General features: G+C 41.4%; 1 protein-coding gene across 4 annotated transcripts; it reads left to right on the plus strand.

Annotated features, from left to right (window-relative positions):
* The first annotated feature begins 741 nt into the window (after positions 1 to 741).
* Positions 742 to 26,832, plus strand: usp5.L (ubiquitin specific peptidase 5 L homeolog). Of its 4 annotated transcripts, none has more exons than XM_018224553.2 (20): positions 756 to 1,353; positions 4,830 to 4,955; positions 5,072 to 5,138; positions 5,354 to 5,487; positions 7,775 to 7,920; positions 8,873 to 9,057; positions 12,533 to 12,627; positions 13,372 to 13,565; positions 13,661 to 13,732; positions 14,499 to 14,583; positions 15,255 to 15,380; positions 15,682 to 15,835; positions 16,752 to 16,926; positions 17,332 to 17,420; positions 19,957 to 20,079; positions 22,447 to 22,590; positions 23,357 to 23,496; positions 23,606 to 23,762; positions 25,228 to 25,312; positions 26,251 to 26,832. In XM_018224553.2, exons 1-20 carry the CDS (start codon positions 1,246 to 1,248, stop codon positions 26,342 to 26,344), a joined length of 2,499 nt encoding a protein of 832 aa, XP_018080042.1. In that variant the 5' UTR covers positions 756 to 1,245; the 3' UTR covers positions 26,345 to 26,832.

Raw genomic sequence — 26,832 nt, forward strand, 5'->3', positions numbered from 1 at the left:
TTGTATATGAATTAGGGCCCTATACCTCTGGGGCCCCCTGTAGTTACTAGGGTTGCCACCTTTTCTGGAAAAAAATACCGGCCTTCCTATATATTTATCTTTTTTCCCTATTAATAACTTTGGGATCAACCATAATTTTTACCGGCCAGGTCAGGTGGCAACCCTAGTAGTTCCGTCCCCTGGTGATGGAAGATTTGAAAAAGGAGTGTTTTCATATATATTTATTTATTTTTTAGACTTTTTTTCCACTGCACATATTGTGCTCTTTTTGGGCTACTTTTGAGGTGACTCTCGGCTAGTTTTGGGCTGGTTTCAGACCTGGCAAACCCTGATCAGACCCCCTTGGACTGGAATTGTGGCTGCCATACTTCCCAAATGTCCCTTTTTCATAGGGACAGTCCCTCTTTTGACAGCTCAACCTGCAGTCCCTCATTTGTACTGGAAAGTCCCTCTTTTCTCTGCACTGAACAGCCAGAAAAAGAAACAAAGTTTCTAACTTAATTGGCTTTTGGCAGAGAGGCCAGTACAGCTAACAGGTGCAAATAAGATACTTTGTAACAATTTTGAGATAAGAAAATAAGTAATTTTAACAGTTTAGATAAGGATAAATATTTTCAAATTTTTATAATGAACATGGTAATTATGGGGTGTGGTCACAAAAATGGGTGTGGCCAAAAAAATGCCGCACTACATGCAGAAAACATTTTTGTCCCTCTTTCTACTTTCAAAATGTTGGGAGGTATGGTGGCTGCTCTTCCCACACTCAGCCTTTTACACTGATTTATATTGTACAGTTTTTGTGAAATAAGTTTAAGGTAATTTTCAGGGCCAGATACAGCATTTGCCTTGTGTTGTTGTTGTCACTGTTATTGGTGAGATTCCCATCACTGGCCACAACTTGGTGTTTATTAGTCACAGAGCTCCAGTCTGGCCTCATTTCTCCTCACAAACCACTCTCTTATCTTATTAAGTACATATGCCATTACATTGCCCCCGCGTGGCATTTCTGTCACTAGACTCATGTTCCACTCGATAAAAGACGCGTTTTTCTCTATAAACGACGAGACCCCCACACCCTTCCCAAACCGTTAAACCAAACCCTAACCAGCCGCGCATGCCCACAAACCACTTCAACTAGTGCGCAGGCGCATTGTATCATTCAGTCACCACAGAGACTATGACCAAGTTAAGAGATTGTCACAGGAAGCGGAAGCGGCAACTCGTAGCTGTCCAGGAACTGCAGTCATGGCTGATGTGAAAGATGCTCTGCTGTCTGTGCTGCCGACCATTCGGGTACCTCGGGCTGGGGACCGTGTGCACAAGGATGAATGTGCCTATTCCTTCCACACTCCGGTAACTCTCTTACACATTCTGCGGGATGTCTCCATTGTAGCCCTGAGTAATCCCACACACTCCTCAGCCTTTCTGTCTGGCCTTCCCCAGCCTGGAGACCTTCAGTCTGTGGCAGAATCCTGTGGGGGCTGCTGGGAGTTGTAGTTTCACATGACCCATGTGAAAAAATTACATTACAAGTGGAGTCTCCCTACACGCTAAGGACATGCTGAAAGCAAATGAGGGAGGGACAGAGGTTCTGTATCCTATTGCATACCTCCCAACATCTGTGAAACAGAAAGAGGGACAAAAAAAAACCCTAATCACCATGTCCATTTTACAAAATTTGGCAGGTTATGAAAGTTTCTGTGCTTTTTATGTGTTATTACAGTTTTGCTAATGAAGGTGAATTTCCCTTTAAGTTGTGTAAGTTCTTATCTGATCTAAAACTGTTCCAAAACTATGTTAAGTATGTATTCTGGGCTCTCTGCCAAGAGCCAATTAAGTTAGAAACTTTTGTATCTTTTTCTGGCAGTTCAGTGCAGCAGATCAAAGAGAAACTCAGGACATATCAGTACATATCCAGGACTGCGGGTTGACTGCTGTCAAAAGCGGGACTGTCCCGCTCAGAACTGGACGGTTGGGAGGTATGCCTAATGTCTGGCACTTTAAAGCTTCTCATGAACTGCCTTTAGAATGAGGATGTTAAGGACATTTGCTTTCAGCTTCATATCAGCCCTTACTCTACAGGCGTCGTTTGTTGGACCCCCAGCAGCCCTTTTATTATCTGATCAGGAATCCATGTTGTAATACTGACCACAAATCATGTGTGAGTATGCGGTAATCTGTCAGGATTCAGTTCGGGATTCGTCCCTTTTTTTTTAGAAGGATTCGGCTGAATCCTTCTGCCTGGCCTAAATTAATCCTAATTTGCATGTCGCAAAACAAGGAAGTAAGAAATGTTTTCCCCTTCCCACCCCTAATCTGCATCTGAAAATTAGGATCTGCTTCGGTATTCAGCCGAATCTTTCAAGAAGGATTCAGGGGTGGATTTGGTGCATCACTAATAATAATAATGTTTTATGACAATCCAACATGGAAAATCGATTCCATCTATTTAAACATATGCTACTTTTCAGCTGTTTGTTTGCTTGTAATAAATCCAACCAAAGCATTAGAAATGTAGTGTATGGATATGATCAGTCTAAACGTTTCCCTATACCTGTTTAAAGGAGAAGGAAAGCTACCGAAGCAGTTTATTGCCTATGGATTAGCCACAATAGTGCAAGCTATAACACTATATTTATTCTGTAGAATGTTTTACCATACCTGAGTAAACAGCTCTAGAAGCTCTCTGTTTGTTTAGGATAGCAGCTGCCATATTAGGTTGGTGTGACATCACTTCCTGCCTGAGTCTCTCCCTGCTCACTCATAGCTCTGGGCTCAGATTACAGCAGGGAGGGGGAAGAGGAGCAAACTGAGCATGCTCAAGCCCTAGCCCTGGAGGTTTAAGCTGAAAACAGGAAGTCTGATACAGAAGCCCATGAGTACACAATAGAAGGAAAGAAATGCTGTGTTTCTTTTGTCAGAGGACTCAGAGCAGCATTACTTTGAGTGTTTACTGGTGTATTAATATAAATCTTTCTGATAAAACTTACTTACTTTAACCAATTTTTCTCCTTTAATGCAATGCACACACATATAGAAGGCCGGGTTACTGTTTCACAGACTGTGGATCTCTCCAGTTCTCCAGTTCAGTGGCCAGTGACTTTGTGCTGTTATGGGAGGCTGACAGGCCCAGACTGGCAATCTGTGGATTTAAGCAAATGCCACTCACTATTTATATGGGCCCCTGAGGAAATTCCAGGGCCTATTATGGATCTCAGATTGGACCTGGATGCTGTGAGTGACAGTTCAGACACATGGGGCAGCAGCAAATTGAGGATCCCTAGTGATATGTATCGACTGGACTTGGCTCGTTACTTGGAGGTGGAGTAGGGATGACCGGGATCCATGATGGGAGTCCGAGTATGAGGAGGCTGGAGTTTCATGGGTGTGGAAGCAGCCAACATGGGCCTCCTTAAAGGGGCAAATACCACCAACGAAACTTGTATGACTTGACGCATCGGTTATTGCTGTTTAGTATTTGGCTCGTTCGCTTTTTTATGTTACCCTTTAGGGACATATTCACTTTTACCATGTAGCAGAGAGTGGTATCTGGGTATTTCTTATTTAACTCGTTTTGTTGAATTGGAGATTGTATACTTTTTTTCTGCATCATGCAATTAAACTGCCCCTTAAACTGTGCACAAATTGTAAAATAATCCTAATATACATGAAGAGCTTGCTCATATATGAGTGACTCCACTGCATCTGGGTGGTGAGGTATTTGTCTTCCAGAGGTAGTGCCAATTTTCTACAAACAACTAATCTCCTTGTGTTCCGTTGTCCTTCAAAGGACAATTGCCTGAAATTGTGGGTGTACTCATGTGTCAGGTGATTGTTGCTTGCAAATGCTGACTGCCAGTTCCAGGCTGTTGAAATCAGTGGACATTTCTGAGTTTTTTTTCCCACTACTACATATGCCAGTGCCATTAAGTTAACTTTCCTCCATGTCACATCCTCTTTCACATTTCATAAGTTAAATATTTATATTTATACTATATAGTAACATAGTAAGTCAGGTTGAAAAATAGACACACGTCCTTCAAGTTCAACCTTTAGTCTATATATAACCTGCCTAACTGCCAGTTGATCCAGAGGAAGGTGAAAAACCCCATCTGAAGCCTCTTCAATTTGCCTCAGAGGGGAAAAATTCCTTCCTGACTCCAAGATGCAATGGGACCAGTCCCTGGATGAACTTGTACTATGAGCTATCTCCCATATCCCTGTATTCCCTCACTTGCTAAACACCATCCAACCCCTTCTTATACCTATCTAATGTATCAGCCTGTACCACTGATTCACTTCCCAGCTCTCCCTGTAACACCCCTTTCCCTCCTCTAATCTCATTGGCTCCCTCCTGTCTGCTGGGAGGAGCTACTGGTGAATAAAGCATCCGACCCTTCCTTGTACCTATCTAATGTATCAGCCCGTACCACTGATTCAGGGAGACAATTCCACATCTTCACAGCTCTCACTGTAACAAACCCCTTCCCAATATTTAGGCAGAACCTCTTTTCTTCTAATGGGAATGGGTGACCTTGTGTCAGCTGGAAAGACCTACTGGTAAATAAAGCATTAGAGAAATTATTATATGATCCCCTTATATATTTATACCTAGTTATCATATCACCCCTTAAGCGCCTCTTCTCCAGCGTGAACATCCCCAATTTGGCCAGTCTTTCCTCATAGCCGAGATTCTCCATATCTTTTACCCGCTTTGTTGCCCTATGTTGCATGGTTCTGTTTTCTGTGCTTTGACTACATTTTACTTAAGTTTTAACTTTCATTCCGTGTCCAGCTATGCACTGATATGTTGTTCTCCTGTGTTGTAGGAAACAGACAGCGGGTTATATATTTGCATGAACACATTTCTGGGCTTTGGGAGACCCTATGTTGAGCAGCAATACAACAAGACTGGGCAGAGAGCCTTTCTGAATATCAAGAGAACTCCTAAAATGGTAAGAGAGATGACCTTTATAAGCTCAGTATAAACAGCCACGTGGTCTCCCTGCTTCTCCAGTCACATTCTAGGAGACAAAGGTTTGGGTAACATTATCAGTTTTGTATTCTGCAGAAATCCGATGAATCTAATTCTGGCACAGGAGACCCTCCACGCAAGAAGCCGACTCGCTTAGCCATTGGTAGGTACTGAGTCTTGCTTTATGAATGCTACGAGATGTCCTGGGGCTTTGCAATTGATTATGGAGAGTGCAGGGCTTTGCATAGTGTGAACCAGGCACGAAGAGGAAGTGACACAATCAACTTTGTATTTATTTTTTATTAATTAATTTTGATTCCCCTTTTTCCTTTTGTCATTCTTATAGTCCCTTCTTTGTGTCCTTCTCTTTCTCTGTAGGAATGGAGGGTGGCTTTGACATGACTGAGGAACAGTGTGAGTATGAGGAAGTGCTGAAGCTGGTCATTCTGCCCGAGTTCCTAGAGATTCCACGGGATGGACTGTCGGGGCTCCCGGAGATGGTCAGGGATCGGGTGGGTTATATGAGCTGTGTCTGTATCTTAATGTCAAATTATAGGGTCAAGAATAGGGTCAATAAATAATTTACCATTGCATTCTACACCTCTACAATGAATGGCTGTGTCTTTAAATGTTACCGCTTATGTTGCTCCAATTATTTTTCCCCCAAAAACTTTGCAGCACCAGCCAACCATTCCTCATCCTGCCGGCTGCTTTCAAGCTGGTGGCACTCAAGTTTGTTTTGTAGGAAATCAGCCAAACCCCATCTGGTGGGTGGACAGCCAACAGCTCTGTGGCTTGTCAGCAGGACCGCCATCAGAAATCACAGGGCCCCATACGACAAAATTTCCTAGGCCCCCCTGGGCTGCGCCCACCGCAAACCCCACCTACAGGTCTGCCCTCCCCACCACACAGTAAAAAAACAAAAAAAAAAATATTGGTGGCTAGGGTTCCCACATGTTAATAAAAAATAAAAAAAGATATTGGTGGCCAGGGCCCCCCCCCATTAAAAAAATATTGGTGGCTAGGACCCCACATGAGAATAAAAATTGGTGGCCAGGGCCATCCCCCCACATTATAAGAAAATTGGTGGCCAGGACCCCTTAAACGTTCATGCCTTCCCGAAGTCAGCAGCTCTCAGAAAGATGGGGGGCCCGACTAATCAAGTAAGTGTGGCGTGGCCGGGCCCCCCTCACCCTCGGGCCCCCTACAACTCTCCCCCCTGATGGCTGCCCTGCTTGTCAGAACTGCAGTTCACTTGCCCTGTTTGAGGCAGAGCTGTGATTGGCTACCCACATACTACTGTAACACATAGACCAGAGAGGATCTATAAGGGGAGCTCCAGTAAAGGTCTTACTGTCTTTTCATCTCAAATTTAAATCCAGCACCATATATAATATATTATTGTTTACATGACACTATGGGAGGGGTTCACAAAAGTGGAGAGAGCCTATTTTTAGAGTAAAAGTGGTGATAAACTGGTTTAAAATACTATCCGCAAACAGAAATCCGCCTAAATTCCGACTCAACCACCACTTTTCATATTTTTTTAGTGAAAGAAAGTTTGCAGACACTTTTATGAATTTGTCTTTCAAACGACATAAAAATGGGAGAAAACGTTGTTTTTGCACCAACATTTTAAAAATGGACTAAAGCTCAGTAAAACGCTTTCCCACGTGTCAGATCAAATTTGCTCTGCTTTCGTTCAGCCAATCTTCATTTCACACCTCCTGTAGGTGCCCCATTGGGAAGTTATTATCATATTAATAGGGATTAGCATTTTATAGTCAGGGCACAAGTTTCTGTCTAACCCTAAAGGTGTAAAAGCCGCAATAAAGGGGTGGTTCACCTTGGTCTTCATTTTTTATGTTTTATATCTTTTTCATTATTTGCTGCCTTCTTCAAACTCTTTCCAGCTTTCAAATGGGGGATCACTGACCCGGCTAAAAAAACAAACACTCTGTAAGGCTAAACATGTATTGTTATTGCTACTTTTTATTACTCATCTTTCTATTCAGCCCCTCTCCTATTTATATTCCAGTCTCTTATTCAACTCAATGCATGGTTGCTAGGGCAATTTGGACCCTAGCAACCAGATTGCTGAAATTACAAACTGGGGAGCTGCTGAATAAAAAGCTAAATAACTACAAATAATAAAAAATGAAAACCAATTACAAATTGTCTCAGAATATCACTCTCTACATCATACTAAAAGTTAATTTAAAGGCGGACAACCCCTTTAACAGAACAAGTAAAACACAGATAAAACAGAAAAAGTGAATTTTCTACAATTTGATATGTAAAAAGTTTTCAACTTACACTTGCATTATTTTACTGGTTTAAGCTTAATGAATGAGGCAATATTAGCAATTCGAGTGACTATATTAGCTAAAGGAAAAGTAAAGCCTCCCAGGCAATTTTTTTTAGTTTTGGCAGCACTTAGACACATGACCTAAGATAATAAAAATATTTCTGATACAAATCCCTATATTATGCAAAATATTTTTTTTTTTTATATTTAGATCCTTCTATCCTGTTACAGAAGTGGAATTACACATACATGTAGGCAGATTTTTGAAAGCCCAGTTTATCCTGAAAAAATGTTAAATGTTGTGCGAAAGACAAAATCTGAAAAGTGTCTGTTTACAAGACAAGAGAGAGGTTTGTGAATTTGGTGGGAAAGCCAACATTTTTATCTTCACTTTTATTTTTCTCAATATCACCACTTTTGTGAATCCCCCCCCATATTTCCCCTTTAAGGTTTATACTACGCCGCTAATAACGCAGTTCTGACCTTTTCAGGTGTCGTCTGCTATTGATGCCATACTGTCTGCTGACTCTGCCTCCCGGAAACAGGAAATTCAGGCGTGGGATGGGGAAGTGAGGCAGGTTTCCAAACATGCGTTCAATCTCCAGCAGCTTCAGGGAGTTCCCCGTATTCCACCTTGGTAAGAGTCAGCACCCCTTACACTATCATGTTAAAGACCCCCCTGTCTATAGCTCTGCCATGTTTATATAGACAGCTCCCATACTCTGACCTCTGTTTCTCACATGCTTTTTTTTTTTTGTAGACTATTTTTTATTTGTTTTCAACAATACAAACATTATATTGGTATATAATGGTTTAAATCATTGCAGGTATACTCATTGAGTTAATCAAAATAATATACACACAATTAAACAAACAAATAAAAAAGTAAAGGTAGTGTAACCTGTATTATATCTGTATGTCTCTCAGGGTAGTTACAATTCATACAATACATATAAACTGTATATAAACTGTATATATTGACCTTGGACAGCCAAAGTTTGTGAGCTTCTAAAAAATGTTTTCCCCCTTTAAACTTCGCGGTACTGCTTTTTCGTATTCTAAATTGTTAGTCACCTCTCTTTGTACTTGGATAATACTAGGTCATCTTGTTTTTTCCAATATCTAGCAATCAAAAGTCTACAAGCGTTTAGTATTTGGAAAGTCAGAAATTCAAAATTTTTGTTTGGATGTTTTCCGTAAAGTTTTTGTTCCCATTTAAGCATGTGTGGAATTTTCTGTATTTCCTTTAGTTCTCCTAAAAGACCATAAATCTTTGACACTCCTTTTTTATGCTCAAACCATCTTGGAAGTAACTTTCAAAGCTCGATAGTGGGCTGAGTTTAGAATAAGGAAGTGTTGTTATATAATTCCGTATTAGTAAATATTTGCGAAAGTAATTTTTTTCTAAGTATAGTTCATTCTTAAGACACATAAAGGATTTTAGTTGCTCTGCACAGTACGATTGTCGATTAGTTTTAATGGGGCTTTCTTAACTCTCACATCCTTTTGACTTCTCTATCATTCTCATTCCCCGTGTCTCACGTACTCTCTGTCTGTCGCACTCTCTTTCCTGGGACTTTTGCTCACAGCGGATGGAAGTGCAGTGTATGTGATCTGCGGGAGAATCTATGGCTCAATATGACAGACGGTGCCATCTTTTGTGGAAGACGTTACTTTGACGGCAGCGGAGGGAATAATCACGCGTTACAGCACTACCAAGAAACAGGCTTCCCTTTAGCAGTGAAACTAGGCACCATTACGCCTGATGGAGGAGGTCAGTACTGTGGCAGAGAACTGCTGTTCATACCCTGATTCTGTCCTGTTTGTGGGCAGTTATATTAGCATTGCTAAAGGCAAGTCTGAGAGACAAAGTAGGAGAGATGCAGGGAAAATAAAGTCATCTTTAAACTTGAGGATAATGGTTTTTACACTGAACACAAAGTAACCAAAAGTATCAAACTTCTGCACCAAATCCACTATTTTTGGTTTTGGCCGAACCCACAAATCCTTCGTGAAAAATTCGGCTGAATACCGAACCAAATCCTAATTTGCATATGCAAATTAGGGGTCGAAAGGGGAAGTAAACTCAAAGTAAACTTTATTGTCATCTCAGCAGTATACGAATACATAGTGAGATGTGTATTTTACTTCCTTGTTTTGTGACAAATAGTCATGCGATTTCCCTCCCTGCCCCTGATTTGCATATGCAAATTAGGATTCAGATTTGGTTCCTCCGGGCAGAAGGATTGGCCGAATCCTGGATCCGGTGCATCCTTACTTCAGTAATAAAAAAATAAGTAAAAAAAAGTGTTCAGGAAAAAAAAAATATTTGGAGAAGGCTTTCTTGTGTGTTCTCTAAAGGTGTTACACAGAAGCACATTGATGTTATAACTCAGAAGTAACTACAAGTAGAGGTTGTCTTGGTATATGTACTATAGGGACCATTCACAGAATAAATGAATAGCAAAGTGAGTCTCTGTGCATGTTAATAAGAAAGAGTCTTACCAATTATCTGCACAGAAATCAGAGGTCTTGTCTTCAGTGCTTTCCCACTATTCTTGATGGAATGCGTATAATCTCGCTGCAAAAAACAGAATCACCTGAAATGATGTAACACAGTAAGTTAGGTAGAGAAAAGACACATGTCCATCAAGTTCAACCTTGATCAAGTCTATATATAACCTGCCTAACTGCTAGTTGTGCAGACATTTATTCATTTAGAATAAATAATAGAAGAATAAGTAAACCTTTAAAATAAGTGAATGTAAAATTGACGAGGGGGCTGTTCTAAGAACTTTTGCAATGTACATTCATTATTTATTCTTTTTTCATTCCAACATATTAAAGGAATTGTTCAGTGTAAAAATAAAAACTGTGTAGATAGGATGTGCAAAATAAATAATGTATATAATATAGTTAGTTAGTCAAAAATGTAATGTATAAAGGCTGGAGTGACTGGATGTGTAACATAAAAGCCAGAACACTACTTCCTGCTTTTCAGCTCTCTTGATTTACCTTTAGCCACTTTAAAGGGACCCTGTCATCAGAAAACATGTTTTTTTCAAAACACATCAGTTAATAGTTCTGCTCCAGCAGAATTCTGCACTGAAATCCATTTCTCAAAAGAGCAAACAGATTTTTTTATATTCAATTTTGAAATCTGACATGGGGCTAGACATTTTGTCAATTTCCCAGCTGCCCCCAGTCATGTGACTTGTGCCTGCACTTTAGGAGAGAAATGCTTTCTGGCAGGCTGCTGTTTTTCCTTCTCAATGTAACTGAATGTGTCTCAGTGGGACATGGGTTTTTAATATTGAGTGTTGTTCTTAGATCTACCAGGCAGCTGTTATCTTGTGTTAGGGAGCTGTTATCTGGTTACCTTCCCATTGTTCTTTTGTTTGGCTGCTGGGGGGGGGGAAGGGAGTTGGTGATATCACTCCAATTTGCAGTACAGCAGTAAAGAGTGATTGAAGTTTATCAGAGCACAAGTCACATGACTTGGGGCAGCTGGGAAATTGACAAAATGTCTAGCCCCATATCAGATTTCAAAATTGAATATAAAAAAATCTGTTTGCTCTTTTGAGAAATGGTTTTCAGTGCAGAATTCTGCTGGAGCAGCACTATTAACTGATTCATTTTGAAAAATTTTTTTTTTCCCATGACAGTATCCCTTTAAGCAGCCCAAGAGGTAAAGACTGCTTTATATGGACCTGTATAGATCACAAATGTAGATTATAGTATTAATGGCTACCCTGGGAAACTCCCAGTATTCATGAACTAAATCTCAGCATCTTCAAATGGCCAATAGCTAGTGTCAGTGTTACTGAGCTGTGTGCAACAAAAAAGCTGCAGCACTTGTATTCCATTATTATGCAGGATATATTGGAAATTGGAGAAGTGAATGGGGAAAGGTTTCTGTTTTTTTTCCCAAACCAGAAGAACATTCTTTCAGACTGGTGGGAAAATGACCAGCAGGTGGTGCTGTTGTAAATAAATTCATTCATATTAACAGTACTTGTAACCCTTAAAGTGATATTGACGCTAAAAACGATTTTTTTAAATATGAATGCACGTTAAAAGTTACCAATAGGTCATGTTTATCGTTTTTTACTGAGAGGTCTGTTTTTGTAAATAATTTTTAGTTGATGTTCCTAAACCTGACCGTTTTGCCAACCTGACTGTCCCATCTCAGCCTGTCAGTTAAAGTTTCTAATGCTAACGGACTCCAGCTGCAAAAATATGGCAGCCCCCTCATTGACGAGCACGGGAAGTCAGCTGGGTAATGTAAAAGCTTTGAGCAAATACTTTATGGCAAAATTATAAGTCGCAAACAAAGCCAATACTATGATAGATGTAAAAATGTTTTAATGTATGCTCAGTATCTCTTTAAAGGAGAAGCAAACCCAAAAGTTAAAAAACCCCTAACCCCCTACCCTACATAGACACCCCTCCCCCAAGCCTTAGTGTTACCCCAGGCAAATGCCACTAACGTTTTGCTTACCCCTTGGTGCAGATTCAGGCATCGGCGTTCACGGGTGCCATCTTCAGCTCCTTCGGTAATGTTCAGAATGAGACCGGCGCGTTGGCAATTTTCGTGAGTTTCGGCGCATGCACAGTTCGCGCGAGATAGATAAAATTTCTCCAACTGTGCATGCGCCGCTCCGCTGGTCTTATTCCGAAGATTACCGGAGAGAAGAAGATGGTGCCAGTGAACTCCGCTGGACAGAATCTGTACGGAGGGGTAAGTAAAGACTTAGGGGCATTTGCCCGGGGTAACACTTAGACTGGGGGGAGGAGGGAGAGTGGGGGTTTTTTTTTTTTTTAACTTTTGGGTTTGCTTCTCCTTTAATCTGTTGGAATGATAAAATAATAAATAATGAATGTACATTGCAAAGGTTCTTACAAAAGCACCCTGACTTGTTTAAAAGGTTTATTTATCCTTTAACAATGGAGCAGATTGGTTTCATCTCTTTACATTAGTGCTTTTGCCTATATATAGAACTTGTATTTTTTGCACCCAATGCGTTAATACCATAGGATTTACAACCTTTGAACTCTTTGGACAGATGTGTTATTAGTTCTTTGTGTATCTTAAAGAAGGTCTACTACTATTTATAGGCTTTACTCTTTTGTAATATTTATAGCTCGTTTGGATTGAGTGTACCTTTATTGCTTTTACAATATTACAGTAGGTATCCTTGTGCTTTTATCATGTCCACTACATTGACTGTCAGCCTTTTACCTTCCAGATGTATATTCCTACGATGAGGATGATATGGTTCTGGACCCTAACCTGGCAGAGCATCTCTCACACTTTGGCATTGATATGATGAAGATGCAGAAGGTGAGTGAGAGGCCAGGCAACTATACTTGTATGTTTGTGATATTAGACTCCATCCATTTTCACCAAATTCCAATATATCCTGCATAATAATGGTATAAAAGTGCTGCCGCTTTTTTGTAAATGTTGCAAACAGCCCAGTAACACTGACACTAGTTATTGGCCATTATGCTGAGATTTAGTTCATGAATACTGAGAGTTTCCCAGGGTAGCTATTAATACTATAATCTACATTTGTGATCTATACAGGTCCATAAAACACAGTCTTCACCTCTTGGGCTGCTTAAAGGGCATGTAAAGGCAAAAAATAAAATCCCATTTTTACTTTATTTAATAAAAAAAAGAAACCTATCTACAATATACTTTAATTAAAAAATGTACTTACTTCCCCTTTAAAGTGGTTAAATGTGCTCTGTCATTTTCCTAAAGAGGTTTAGTACAGAAGAAGCCTATTATAATTGCTAAAATTCTGCCATTTTACAGTGCTCATACATTGAAGATGCAATGAAAATGCCTCATCCCTATTGATCATGGAAAAGAGAACAATTTAGGAACAGGAAGTACCGAGCATCAGATCTCTTTACCTGTAAATATGGGTGTAGAATAGATTAACACCCAGAAGAAGGTTGCTAAACCAAATTCTACTAGATTGTTTGGTTTGTGTAGTAGGTTGGAATAGTTTTCTGCTTTGGGAGTGAGCATGTGTTTTGAGTTTATTTCTTTTAACCCCCCCCCCATTTTCTCTAGACGGATAAGACCATGACAGAACTGGAAATTGATATGAACCAACGAATCGGAGAATGGGAGGTGATTCAGGAATCAGGTGTGCAATTGCAGCCCCTCTATGGTTCGGGGTACACAGGCATCCAGAACCTCGGAAACAGCTGCTACCTCAATTCAACCATGCAAGTCATCTTCAGCATCCCGGCCTTCCAACGCAAGTGAGTGCTTAGTGAGCAGTGTAAGTAGATAAAGGAGAACTGTCCTCGATCTCAAAGAAGCCAGCTGATGTATTCTCTGGTTTTACTTTTGGCAGATACGTTGAACGTATGGAGCAGATTTACCATAAGTCTCCTGCTGATCCAACGCAAGACTTCAACACCCAAGTGTAGGTGACAGTTTGCAGAATGTGCCCCCCTAGAGGCAGCTGTTGTAATTGGCAGCCATTTATGTATGAAAATGTGCCTCTCTGCTGTTGCATGGTTACAGTTTAATGTATGCAACGAATATAATAGTAGCACGGGAATGGTCTGTGTAAATATTGTGAAATGTTATTATTTACCAGTAGCTCCTTCCAGCTGACACTTGGTCACCAATTCCAGTTAGAAGAAAAGAGGTTCCAGCTAAATATTTGGAAGTGTTTTTTTACAGTGAGAGCTGTGAAGATGCGGAATTCTCTCCCTGAATCAGTGGTACAGGCTGATACATTAGATAGGTATAAGAAGGGGTTGGATGGTGTTAGCAAGTGAGGGAATACAGGGATATGGGAGATAGCTCATAGTACAAGTTCATCCAGGGACTGGTCCCGTTGCATCTTGGAGTCAGGAAGGAATTTTCCCCCCTCTGAGGCAAATTGGAGAGGCTTCAAATGGGGTTTTTCGCCTTCCTCTGGATCAACTGGCAGTTAGGCAGGTTATATATAGACTTAAAAGGTTGCACTCAATGGACTAACCTAACTTACTATGTAACTATATATGTTTTGGCCACAAGGCAAGTATATTTAAACATCAGTAGAGTGTAGGCACATTCTGATAACCATCATTTAATAAGGTTCTTAATGGGCAAGACAAGACATAGACTAGATCTGTGCATAAATGTGCCGAACTCTTTATTTGGGCATTGTGAAAAATGCTACTTATTTTCTGTTTCATCAGAGCTAAGCTTGGACATGGTCTGTTATCTGGGGAATACTCAAAGCCAGCTCTAGAGAAAGACAGTGACATAGCTCCAGAACATAAGGTAACATTTATAGGTCATAACTCCTTCATTATGTTTTAAAAGAGAACTAAACCCCAGTTAATCAAAATCCCCTTCCGTCCATTGGCCCCCTTCATTGCTTTCTCCCTCCTAAGTAACTCAGTGGAAAAAGTTTCCCTGTCATGTACCTTGTCATATTCATGCAGAGTAGTGCTGCGGAGCTCTCCGGCGCCATCTTCTGGTTCCTCGCGGAAGTGAGTGCCGGCACGGAGCTTTTTCGCGCATGCACAGTTGGGACCATTCTGGTATTCGTGTCTACTGCGCATGCGCGGAAAGCTCTGAAGATTGCCAAAGGAAAAGAAGAGTTTTCGAAGATACAGATGATGGCGCCGAAGAGATCTGCTGCGCTACTCTGCATGAATATGCCAAGGTACATGACGGATACTTTTTCCACTGAGTTACTAAGGAGGGAAAAAGCATTGAGGGGGCCAATGGACGGAAGGGGATGGGGATTTTTGATTAATGGGGGGTTTAGTTCTTCTTTAAGTATGGGACTTTATAAGAAAATAAGCAGTATTCATTGTGATTTGTACCCCGATATGTGTGTGCATTGTTTACTTGCCTGCATACTGACATTTCAGATTAATGGATAAGTATGTACTCTTTCCCTTCTGTCTGCTTACATATCTCTTTCTGTGTTTCTATTTATGCAGGGTCTCCAGGATGGGCTCGCTCCAAGAATGTTTAAGGCACTTATTGGGAAGGGACATCCCGAGTTTTCCACTAACCGGCAACAAGATGCTCAGGAATTCTTCCTGCACTTTATAAATATGGTTGAGGTAAGTTTTCAGCTGCCTGCATATTTTTGACATTTTGAAGCCTCAGATGTTTATACGTGTATCGGTGATTAGTTTAGCTTCATCTGAATAATAAACTCCCCCTTCTGTCATAAGTGTTACACATGTATATCTCCCTGGCTCTGGGACACAGTGCAAGGACAGCAGGGATACTGCATACGATAATATTTCTGGACATGTTTATTGCCTGTATCATGCCAGTGAATTGCAGTGTAGATCACTAGGGCATCAGGATGGGATCACTCCAATAATGTTTTCTTACCCATCCTTGTGCTTCCAACAGAGGAACTGCCGCAGCTCATCCAACCCTAATGAAGTTTTCCGTTTCCTGGTGGAAGAGAAGATTAAGTGTCTGGTGTCTCAGAAAGTGAAGTATACACAGAGGGTTGAGTATATGCTGCAACTTCCTGTTCCCATGGAGGCTGCACTCAATAAGGGTGAGCTTGAGGAACACAAGGAGGGGAGGGACCAGGGAATCACTGATATTTGCTCTCTGCTTATGACCTATGACTGCTTTTTAACTTGTTGTTACTAGTGACTGTGACATAAATGAACAGCGACAGCCACAAGCACTAACATATGATATTTCAGGTGTTGGTGATTGTACGCTTTTCTCAGGGCAGGGAAGCTGTACTCGATTAAAGGGGAACTATTACGAAAATTAGCTTCAGCATACTGAAATAAGAAACTTTCTAAATACAATCAATTAAAAATCTTTCTGAAGTAATTAAATTTATCTTCACTATCCCTCTCTCATTTTTCTCTCCTCTTTCTGTCTTCATTCAGGAGTTGGGTGTCCGATGAATGATCCAATATATCTTATAGGGGGGGCTCCTTTTGCCTAGAAGATGTATTAGAGCTCACTCTATTAAAATCACCAGACATCATGTCTCTCTACATGCAGCATTTGTGCAAAAGGCAGTTATTTTGTTAATTTTCTTTGTACTGGAATCAGTTATTTGATTGAGCTCTGATACATCTGCTAGGAAAGGAAGCCCCCTCCTATAAGATATACTGGATCTAACTGGATCTAGAACACCCAACTCCTGCATGGAGACGGAATGAAGAGAAACAATGCAGAATTTTTAATTGATTGTATTTAGAAAGTGTATTACTTCTGTATGAGGAAGCTTATAATAAATTGTCATTTCCCTTTAAAATCAGTATCATTTATACATTTGAGATTCTGTTGTGTGTGTGTATTTGCCAGTGAGGAGACCTAGAACAATTATTGTCTATATTAACCAATTAAACTCCCTGCTAAAACCAGACAGGGCCAAGCAGGAATTGACTGTGGGATGTGGCCTTGGCTTCTTCTGCATTTTTCAAAATACTGTTTGTTGTGATGCACAGAGGAGCTGTCTGCATATGAGCAATGCCGACTCCAGGCTGAACGTGAGCATCGCCCCCCTCCAGAACTAGTCCGGGCACGTATTCCATTTACATCTTGTTTGGAGGCATTTGCTGCCCCCGAGCAGCTCGATGAGTTCTGGAGCGCCGCTCTTCAGGCCAAATCCAATGCACTCAAGTAAGTAGGAAGAGGCAAAGGTGACAGATACATGGGACAATGGATAAAAGGCTTGTTTAAAAGGAACAAAAGCCAAATTATAGGCCGAGTTTCCTTTTACTTTGATGATTCTGCACAGGGAACCTCATTATCTTTATACATTTTACATTTCATGTCAAGGTGAATTTCCCACATCAACAGCAGTGTCCAAAATAATTGCTTGATTACAGTTAAACCATCACTGTATCCTTGTCTTATTTAGCAAGAGAATGGGCATTTGATTGCTAAATATGTAAATGATCAGGTCCCTCAGGGTCAGACAAATCTTGTCTACATTCATCTCATTCTCTCCCATCTGCTGTCAACATTCTAAAATCTTATTTCTGGCCACATTTTTTTCACTCTTTCTTTCCCTCTCTACTGCAGGACTTCCCGATTTGCCTCATTTCCTGATTACTTGGTCATTCAAATCAAGAAGTTCACTTTTGGCCTTGACTGGGTACCTAAGAAACTGGGTAAGTAATGGTGCACTATGCAAACGGCTTAAGCTGAATGTTTCATGCAAGAGGTGGTTACTTAAACTCATGAGATCGTAGAGCTCTGATTCTTACTTTCATTCCCGTGTTCAAACAAGTAGACTGGGACTGATATTCAAAACACCTTGGTACGTTAAAGCATTTTTCAACATTCAAAGCTTCCTAAATTGGCCAAAGGAAATACATGGTTACCTTAAAGGGCATGTAAAGTCTAAAATAGAATAAGGCTAGAAATGTTGTATTTTGTATACTAAACATAAACATGAACTTACTGCACCACAAGCCTAATCAAACAAATGGTTTATGCTTTCAAAGTTGGCTACAGGGGGTCACCATCTTGTAACTTAAACATCTTTGCAAGACTAAGACTGTGCACATGCTCAGTGTGGTCTGGGCTGCTTAGGGATCAACATAAAGCTGCTTGAGTTCTGCATGGCTGAAAAGTAAAGCGGGGCTCCCCCTGCTGTTCATAAGTATGATTGTTTCCCTGCTCAGCAGTTAGGGACCGTCTGACAATTCCTATCCACAGCAGTAAATGATGGGAGAATTTCACTGCATACAGTCAGGTTTCTTATAAAAACGGTACACATCTTTTAAGTAAAGTATATTGGAAATAGGTTTTTTTTTTTTCATTAAAGAAAGTAAAAATGGGATTTTATTTTTTTGCCTTTACATGCCCTTTAAATCTTTCCATTACTAACCTTCAAATCAGAAGTATCTAGCAGATTCAAAGGGTTTTTGCAAGAACTCTCATCCTAACTGGCTCTAGGTCCCTTCCAAGGAGGGATAGATGTCTGCCCCACAGTTTGGGAGCCATTGGCTTGTACAAGGCTGTGTGGATACCTTCCAGCCAACCTCTAAAATGGGCCCAAGAACCTATTACATGAGCAGAGTTTCAATAATACGTAAATTGCTGGACCATGTTGCAAAGATATTGATTATTCCAATATCTAGTTCCCAAACTTTATGTCCTCAATAAAGTAAGGTTGCAATGCCAAAGAAAATGTTTGCGGAAACAGATAGATACTCCAGTGCAGAAACTATGCTGCTACTTTGTTTATTTAAAGGAGAACTAAACCCTAAAAATGTATAGGGCTAAAAATGCCATGTTTTATATACTGAACTTTATTGCACGAGGCTAAAGTTCCAGCTTGTCAATAGCAGCAATGATCCAGGACTTCAAACTTGTCACAGGGGGTCACCGTCTTGGAAAGTGTCTGTGACACTCGCATGCTCAGTGGGCTCTGATTGGCTGTTGAGAAGCTAAACTTAGGGCTCGTCACTAATTATCCAGCAGAAAATGAGCTTCCCTGGCTGTAATATAAGCTGATGCTACAGGTTTGCTGATTATTCAATTCTGATGCTAATTGCACTGGTTTCTGTGCAGCCATGTAGTAATTATCCATATTAATTACTAATTAGCCTTATACTGTGACATTTATATGCTATGTGTACTGTATATTTTGAGTTAATCCCTAAGCTCAGTAAGTGACAGCAGCACAGAGCATGTGCAGTGAATCAAACAAAAAAGAAGATGGGGAGCTACTGGGGCATCTTTGGAGACACAAATCTTTACTGTTAAAGGGTTGTGGTTGCCTTGGGCTGGTACAGAAGCACAAAACATCATGTACAACATTTCTACCTACTTCTTTCTTCTTTAGTTTAACTTTCCTTGTCCTTTAACACGTTTCGAGCTGTGGGCTCTTTTTCAGCTTGAAACATGTGTTAAATAAACAATGTAGCAGCATAGTTTCTGCACTGGTGTATCTGTTCCCACATACATTTAATTGAGAAGAGTTCAGAGGAACATAAAGCAGCCTAGGTACACAAAGTTCATTGGATCAGATTTTTATATCTGTGCTACTACTGATGTGGAATTGATTAAATTACCCCTGGGATGGTCCATAGTAGAGCTAATGCCAAAGTAAGCATATTCAGGTTGAAATATAGGTAGTAAAGATAATCAATGGTTTAGAGGTTTGGTCACATGACTGCAGAGTTCTTCCTATAATTAGATTCACTATAGATCATTAAAGTACAGAGATAGAGTAGGCTGGTCAGATAAAGTTACTGCAGTGACAAAGGGTACATAGTTCATCCTGTGTGTAATTCATTCCCTGTGAATAGTCCTGTAACAAACATAGGTCTAGTTTAAATTAATATATTGGAAAAATGTAATGACTGATCTAACAGGGGTTCATATTTCTTTAAACCAGGCAAAGGTAAATAACAGCCCTCCTAAAGTTTTTGAACTGCAAATTACAGGCAGGGGAGTGTTGTGAGCTGTATGTCAGGGGAGTGTTGTGAGCTGTATGTCAGGGGAGTGTTGTGAGCTGTATGTCAGGGGAGTGTTGTGAGCTGTATGTCAGGGGAGTGTTGTGAGCTGTATGTCAGGGGAGAGTTGTGAGCTGTATGTCAGGGGCATGATGAGGGCTGCTCATCGTTGCATGTAAACGGGAAGTAATAATTCAGGTGTGTTTGATTTAACGGTTTCTCTTCCTCCCTCTGCACTTAGATGTCTCTATTGATGTCCCAGATGAATTGGATCTTTCTGATTTTCGGGGTGGGGGGCTTCAAGGGGGGGAAGAGGAGCTCCCTGATGTTGCCCCCCCATTGGTCACACCCGACGAGCCCAAAGGTAGCCTTGGTTTCTATGGCCTCGACGATGACGACTCGTACTGCTCCCCTCACTTCTCCTCTCCGACATGTTAGTGTTTCCGCCTCTCGTGGGACCACATGTGATGGTTGTGTGTTCCCCGTGAGTGACTGAATGGGCTGCAACAGAATACACTTCATCTGCTTGTGCCCAGACATAGTACCTGCTGTTGTGACCTAGTGTATGACCTCTACCCTTTGCTTGTGTCCCGACATACCCCATTGTAAACATATGAATAACGTCTAGCCTGTGTCTGTACCCAGATATACCTCCTCCCTCCATGGCCTCGTACACCCTCCTTTACCACCTGCTTGTGTCCCATCTTTGTGCTTCTCTTCTTTGCGTTTTCCTTGCATCCCTGCTTGTGTGTTTTTAGAGAACATATTCAATTTAATGTGAGCTACACGTTCCTTGTTGGTTTTCTTCCTGCACTGAGGCTCCACCCGATGTTTGCTCGTGCCATGCAATCCTGTCTGATCCCAGCATCATAGTCCCATTCACCATTGCTTGTATCCAGTTCACTTACTCTGCCTGTTAGCTTGCAGCTCCAATTTGCCTATGTTTTCTACATGCATACAGAATAATGCTTCTGTCCTTCTGTGCACTACCTGTACATTATTTTGCTCCCGGCATGTAGCCTCTGTCCTCAATTTAGTCCAGTGACTCTGTCTTCTGTTTTCATCCCATTACCTCGGTCCTATACTTGCACTCAGAACAGAGCTGCTGTCTGTTTGCCTGCAGTGCAATCACCCCTGCACAGTGTACTTCTCTCTATTAGCATTCTGCCTATGATAACTACTTGGCATTTAGCACCATCTTCCGTCTAGTTGTATCAGCTCACTGCTTGCTCATCTATTCTCTCTTCACCCCAGTGAACTGCTCATGTACTGTTTGATTCTGCACACTAGCTTTGTTCTCCTTCTACACCCTGTCTCTGCCTCTGCTGCAGAATGTTAGCATGTTCCGCATGGGCCTGTATCGCTGCTGCTTTGCAGTTCAATGATTAACACTGCACAACTGAGAAAGTGTGTGTATTTGATGCATTCTGGGAGTGGGACATGCGCTTAACTGGATATTAATCTGCTATGTGGTGTGTGCTGTACTGTTTGACGTGTGCTGTGTTTATCATCTCATATCCATTATCATTTGGGGATGGGATTTTGTAGTGTTATGGACCTTTGGGGATTTTCATGAACCTGAGTCTTTTGTCATTCTAACTCTTTTGCTAGTACATAGGATCTGCTACTCTGCGATCCCATTGGTGTACCCTTGGAATTCTCCCTGCACCACCAGCTGTGTTCTTTTCTAATTTTTTTTAGTCAACATGGCACAAAATCCCATTCCCCGCTGCCATCCCATTGCATGTCTTGCATGCGTCCCTGCTGTTGTTTTTCAGTTAGACAGGACTCCAGTCTCCATTTCTCTCGTAGAACCCAAAAGCTTGCTCTTTCCCTTTCGGAAGTTAAATCATTCCCCTTTAAAGGAACAGTTCAGTGTAAAAATAAACTATATAATAAATAGGCTGTGCAAAATGAATAATGTTTCTAATGTAGTTAGTTAGCCAAAAATGTAATGTATAAAGGCTGGAGTGACTGGATGTGTAACATGTCAGTCAGATCACTACTTCCTGATTTTCAGCTCTCTAACTCTGAGTTAGTCAGTGACTTGAAGGGGGGCCACATGGGAAACTGTTCAGTGAGTTTGCAATTGATCCTCAGCATTCAGCTCAGATTCAAAAGCAACAGATATGACCCATGTGTCCCTCTCAAGTCACTGATTGGTTTCTGCCTGGTAACCAGTGGAAACCAAGAGAGCTGAAAAGCAGGAAGTAGTGTTCTGGCTATTATGTTACACATCCAATCACTCCAGCCTTTATAAATTAGATTTTTGACTAACTAACTATATAAGAAACATTTTTTATTTTGCACAGCCTATCTGTTTACCCAGTTTTTATTTTTACAGTAAACTGTTCCTTTAACACGTGCTTTCAATAATTTCCTTCCCCATATAACATATTATTGAAATTACATTCCCTATTATATGTGACGTGTCACAACACCCCATGTAATGGTGCTACCTGTTTCCTATGCGACAACTTGCCTGTGCACCCCCTTTTCCATGTCATCTGTTTCTCACTTTGAACTTGTTTGTTGTCTCCCTCTTTCCCTGCCGGTTTCATTTCCAGTTCCCTTTGCTTGCTTGCTCTTCTGATAACCATTCTGCTGTCCTGCCTGTGTTCCATCTTCCCTACCCATCATTCCTTGGTCTAGATCTTTTCATTTGTCACATCTGTTTCTCCCCCCCTCCTGCAGTTGTTTTTGCCTGTCTAAATAAGGCTTTTATCTGTAGCTCCAGTGCTGGACGAGTCGGTGGTTACGCAGTTGATAGAGATGGGATTCCCAGCAGAGGCGTGCCGGAAAGCTGTGTATTACACGGGCAACAGCGGGGCGGAGGCTGCTATGACATGGGTGATGTCACACATGGATGATCCAGGTAATATTTGTAGGAAGTTAAGGGGCACCTGATTCTAGATTTTTAGGCAGGCGGAGCCGTGTTCTGGTTTTCAAATAGATCCCACAGGAAATGCCTTTATCTCTGAAACTGTTTATTTGTCATTGATCTGATTGGCTGAATCATGTCAGCTGTGTTTATTATTGACTTACAAATAACCCCATAAGGGTCAGGCCTCACTGGGCGTTTTGGGGACATTTGGTCGCCTGGCGACTAATCGCCTCGTTTTTGCGGAGACCAATCTCCCCAAACACCTTCCCTCACTCTGCGCCGGCTAAAATGAAAAAAACGCGGGCGCTAATCACACGCGGTGATTCGTTTTCCGAAGTTGCCTCACGAGGAAACTTCGGGCGACTTCGGAAAACAAATCGACGAGTGTGATCAAGGCGATTAGCCGCCAGGCGACCAAATCTCCCCAAAACTCCCAGTGTGGCCTGACCCTTAAGGTGGCCATACACGGGCAGATAAAGCTGCCAATATCGGTCGTTTGGATCAAATTGACAGCTTATCTGCCTGTGTATGGGGGCTTCCAACAGGTCTTCCCGATCGATTTCTGGCCACGATATCTATCGGGAAGGTTTGATTTTTAACTGACCAACCCGTCGGGAGCCCCTTGGCGTACCCTTGGCAGCTGACCCTGCCCATAGGCAGTGGCCTGAAGACAATGGTTGCAGCTGGGTAATTGTGTGATCACTTTATGTGTATCAGTTTGGTTATCTTTCTTTATTTTATTTCCTCCAACCATTAGATTTTGCCTTGCCTATGTCTGGAGCTAGTGCACCCTTATCAGCTAGTACTGGAGGGGATCCACCATCTGAGGAACATGTAGCGACAATAATATCCATGGGCTTCTCCCAGGAGCAAGCAGTGAAAGCTCTCCGTGCCACTGTAAGTATCTCGTTTACACCTTCCAGACTCGAGTGTCGAGTTACGGTCACCTATTTCCCATACTAGTTCATTTCTGCAGTTTTTTGCTATTTCACATGTTCCTTCACAGAACAACAACTTGGAACGCGCTGTTGACTGGATCTTCTCTCACATCGATGACTTAGACGCTGAGGCTTCCATGGATTTATCTGAGGGTCGTTCTGCTGCAGAGTCTGTGTCTGAAAGTCTCCCTCCTGCAGGACCTCGTGTGAGGGATGGAGCTGGCAGTGAGTGTACAGGAATACATTACCCGCTTGCAGCGCTGACAGACTTATCCACGGGAGGCCAAAGTGTTGATATCAAAATGCGACTTTATTAAAAAAATACACGGTGGTAAAGCAGTGGTGGGTGTGCAGCAAACTAAACTTCGTGCCCACAAAAAACCAGGCACTTCCTCAGAGTTCCATTTGGCATCTGGCAGTGAATGTCTCTGTAATGGCAAATAAAGGGGGCATATGTTTTATTCTCGTAGTTGGGTCCTCACTAGAGTGTAGTGACAGGGATTCCAGTCTACAACTTCCAGAATGTAGGTCACTGACCTTCCTGCCATACAAATCCATAAAGAGCCTGCATTCCTTCCCAGTACCAATATCAAGATTTATAGTAACTGAGCAGTCCACGTATTCCTTGCTAATCCAAGAGAGAACATTCCCAACTTAACATGCTCATATTTGCAATCTGTGCAGGGACATAGCTGGGAGATAGTTAAAAGATGGCAGTGCTTGGTGTATATACTGGCAGTATGTGAGTTCTGGCAAATGCTGTCACTATTTATTGGGTTAGTGGGGGGCTGCTTAGGCCTCTGTGTGGGTTGTTTGTGCTTTACCTGAAATGCCAGGGCCTATTTTGATTCTCAGTCCAGACCTGCCCCGTATCAGTACTGTATTTTTAAGGAGTGATCACTATAAGGAGTGATCACTATGGAAGGGGGGGGGGGGGGGTAGGAAAACTAAAACCTAAAAATGAATATGGATAAAAATGTCATTCTATATACTAAACTTATTGCACCATCTTAAGGTTTCGGCATCTCAATAGCAGCAATAATCCAGGACTTCAAACTTGTCACAGGGGGTCACCATCTTGGAAAGTGTCTGTGACACTCACATGCTCAGTGGGCTCTGATTGGCTGTTAAGAAGCTAAGCTTAGGGCTCGTCACTAATTATCCAGCAGAAAATGAGCTTCCCTGGCTGTAATATAAGCTGATGCTACAGGTTTGCTGATTAAATTCTGATGCTAATTTCACTGGTTTCTGTGCTGCCATGTAGTAATTATGTGTTTTAATTACTAATCAGCCTTATATTGTGACATTTCTATTCTATGTGTACTGTATATTGTGAGTGGGTCCCTAAGCTCAGTAAGTGACAGCAGCACAGAGCATGTGCAGTGAATCAGCAGAAAAGAAGATGGGGAGCTACTGGGGCATCTTTGGAGACACAGATCTTTACTGCTAAAGGGCTGTGGTTGCCTTGGGCTGGTACAGAAGCACACAACATAATGTACAACATTTCTAGCTACTTCTTTAGTTAAGCTTTAGTTCTCCTTTAACAACTTTGCACCTCCAGCCAGAAGGTATGGACATCTACTGAAACTGTCACCTGTTTTTGCTGGGAACTAATGCAGGCTCATTGTGGATTTCTATGACCTTGTACTGTTATCATTCCCTTCCACTAATCTTAATTTGTCTCTTGCAGGATATGAGCTTTTTGCCTTCATCAGTCACATGGGCACATCCACCATGTGCGGTCATTACGTGTGTCATATAAAGAAGGAGGGAAGGTATGCTGGGAGTGTTTTTTTCAGGGCTGCTTGCTTTTCTTTATTTCTTATCTGAAATATCCTTCCTACTTTTGTTGCTTCAATTGTCTTGAAATGCCCCCCTCTCTTTCATTTTTTATTACATTGGCCAAATATATCAAGGCAAACTTGCAGAAATAATGACTCTTTTGGCTGAAGTCCGTTTCCATTGGTTGTACATGGGGGTTGGAGTTCCTTGTGTGCACTTTTCCATAAATTTTAAAGTCAATCTTTCAAACAGTTGCCTGGTTACTGGGACCTTAACAGGGAGAAACTGTTAATATTAAAGGGGAATGAAAATTTAATATAACCTTCATATTGAAATAAACTTTCTAAATATAATCAATTAAAAATGTGATACTGTTTCTGAAATAATCAAGTTTATCTTCACTGTCCCTCTCTCAGCATCTGTTTCTCCTCATTCTGTCTTCATGCAGGAGTTGGTGTCAGATATTCATTGACAGTTAGATCCAATATATCTTATAGGGGGGAGGATACCTTTTCTAGAAGATGTATTAGAGTTCACTCAAATAACTGATTCCAGTACAAACAAAATCTAACAAAATAACTGCATTTTGCACAAATCCTGCATGTAGAGAGACACGATGTCTGGTGATTTTAATAGAGTGACCTCTAATACATCTTCTAGTCATGAAGAAAGAATGCACAGAAACAGATGCTGAGAGAGGAATAGTGAAGATAAACTTGATAATTTCAGAAACTGTACAGAATATTTAATTGACTGTGTTAGAAAAGTTCTCATTTCAGTATGATGAAGCTTTGTATTAAATTTTAATTTTCGTGATAGTTCCCCTTTAAAATCTGGGTTGGGGGGGTTGCAGAGTAACAAATTAAATGAAAAGCTAGATAGAAAAATAAAGGCCAAGTTAACCCTATTTTTAATCTTCTGTCTGTGGCAGGTGGGTGATCTATAATGACCAGAAAGTGTGTGCTTCAGAGAAGCCTCCCAAAGACCTGGGTTACATTTACTTCTACCAACGTATACAGAGTTAATTCCCAGCTGCCCTGTCCCTGGTCGGCCCTCGATGTGAGCGCAAGGAGTGGAGCCTCATTTTGCAGTGTCTAGGTCCGTGTGGACTTTATTCATGGTTAATTTGAGCAACGTTGATTTACCATTTTTCCCCACTCTTATGTGGCTGTAGGGTTCCCCTTTCTCCCCCTATTGCTTGATCTGTTGCAGGGGACGTAACCTCGAAGTTCTCTGTGGACCATGTTTCCATGCTGTGGTTGGGAGGAGGCCCTGTAACCAGGACTAGGGTGTCATTCACATGGACGGCTGTTGGGTGATCTGTAATGGCATTGGGCTTGGGGTCCCGTCATATTGTGGGGAACTGAAGGCTCTGGCTGTGTGCTAAGGTGGTTTGTGTCTATATTTAATCCCAGAGTTCACCAGTGTGAAAAATATTTCTTTCCCATCCATCAAACATGCCCTTTTATAAACACACAGCTCTCTGCTATTAAAGGTGAAAAAGAACATTAAA

This window comes from Xenopus laevis, chromosome 7L (assembly GCF_017654675.1).
Source record: "Xenopus laevis strain J_2021 chromosome 7L, Xenopus_laevis_v10.1, whole genome shotgun sequence".
Lineage (NCBI taxonomy): Eukaryota > Metazoa > Chordata > Amphibia > Anura > Pipidae > Xenopus > Xenopus laevis.

Coding starts and splice junctions, on each gene's coding strand:
- usp5.L (XM_018224553.2), top strand. CDS start 1,246: ATGGCTGATGTGAAAGATGCTCTGCTGTCTGTGCTGCCGACCATTCGG. Junction 5,488..7,774: donor CGGAGATGGTCAGGGATCGG/GTGGGTTATATG, acceptor TGACCTTTTCAG/GTGTCGTCTGCTATTGATGC. Junction 13,733..14,498: donor CAAGACTTCAACACCCAAGT/GTAGGTGACAGT, acceptor CTGTTTCATCAG/AGCTAAGCTTGGACATGGTC.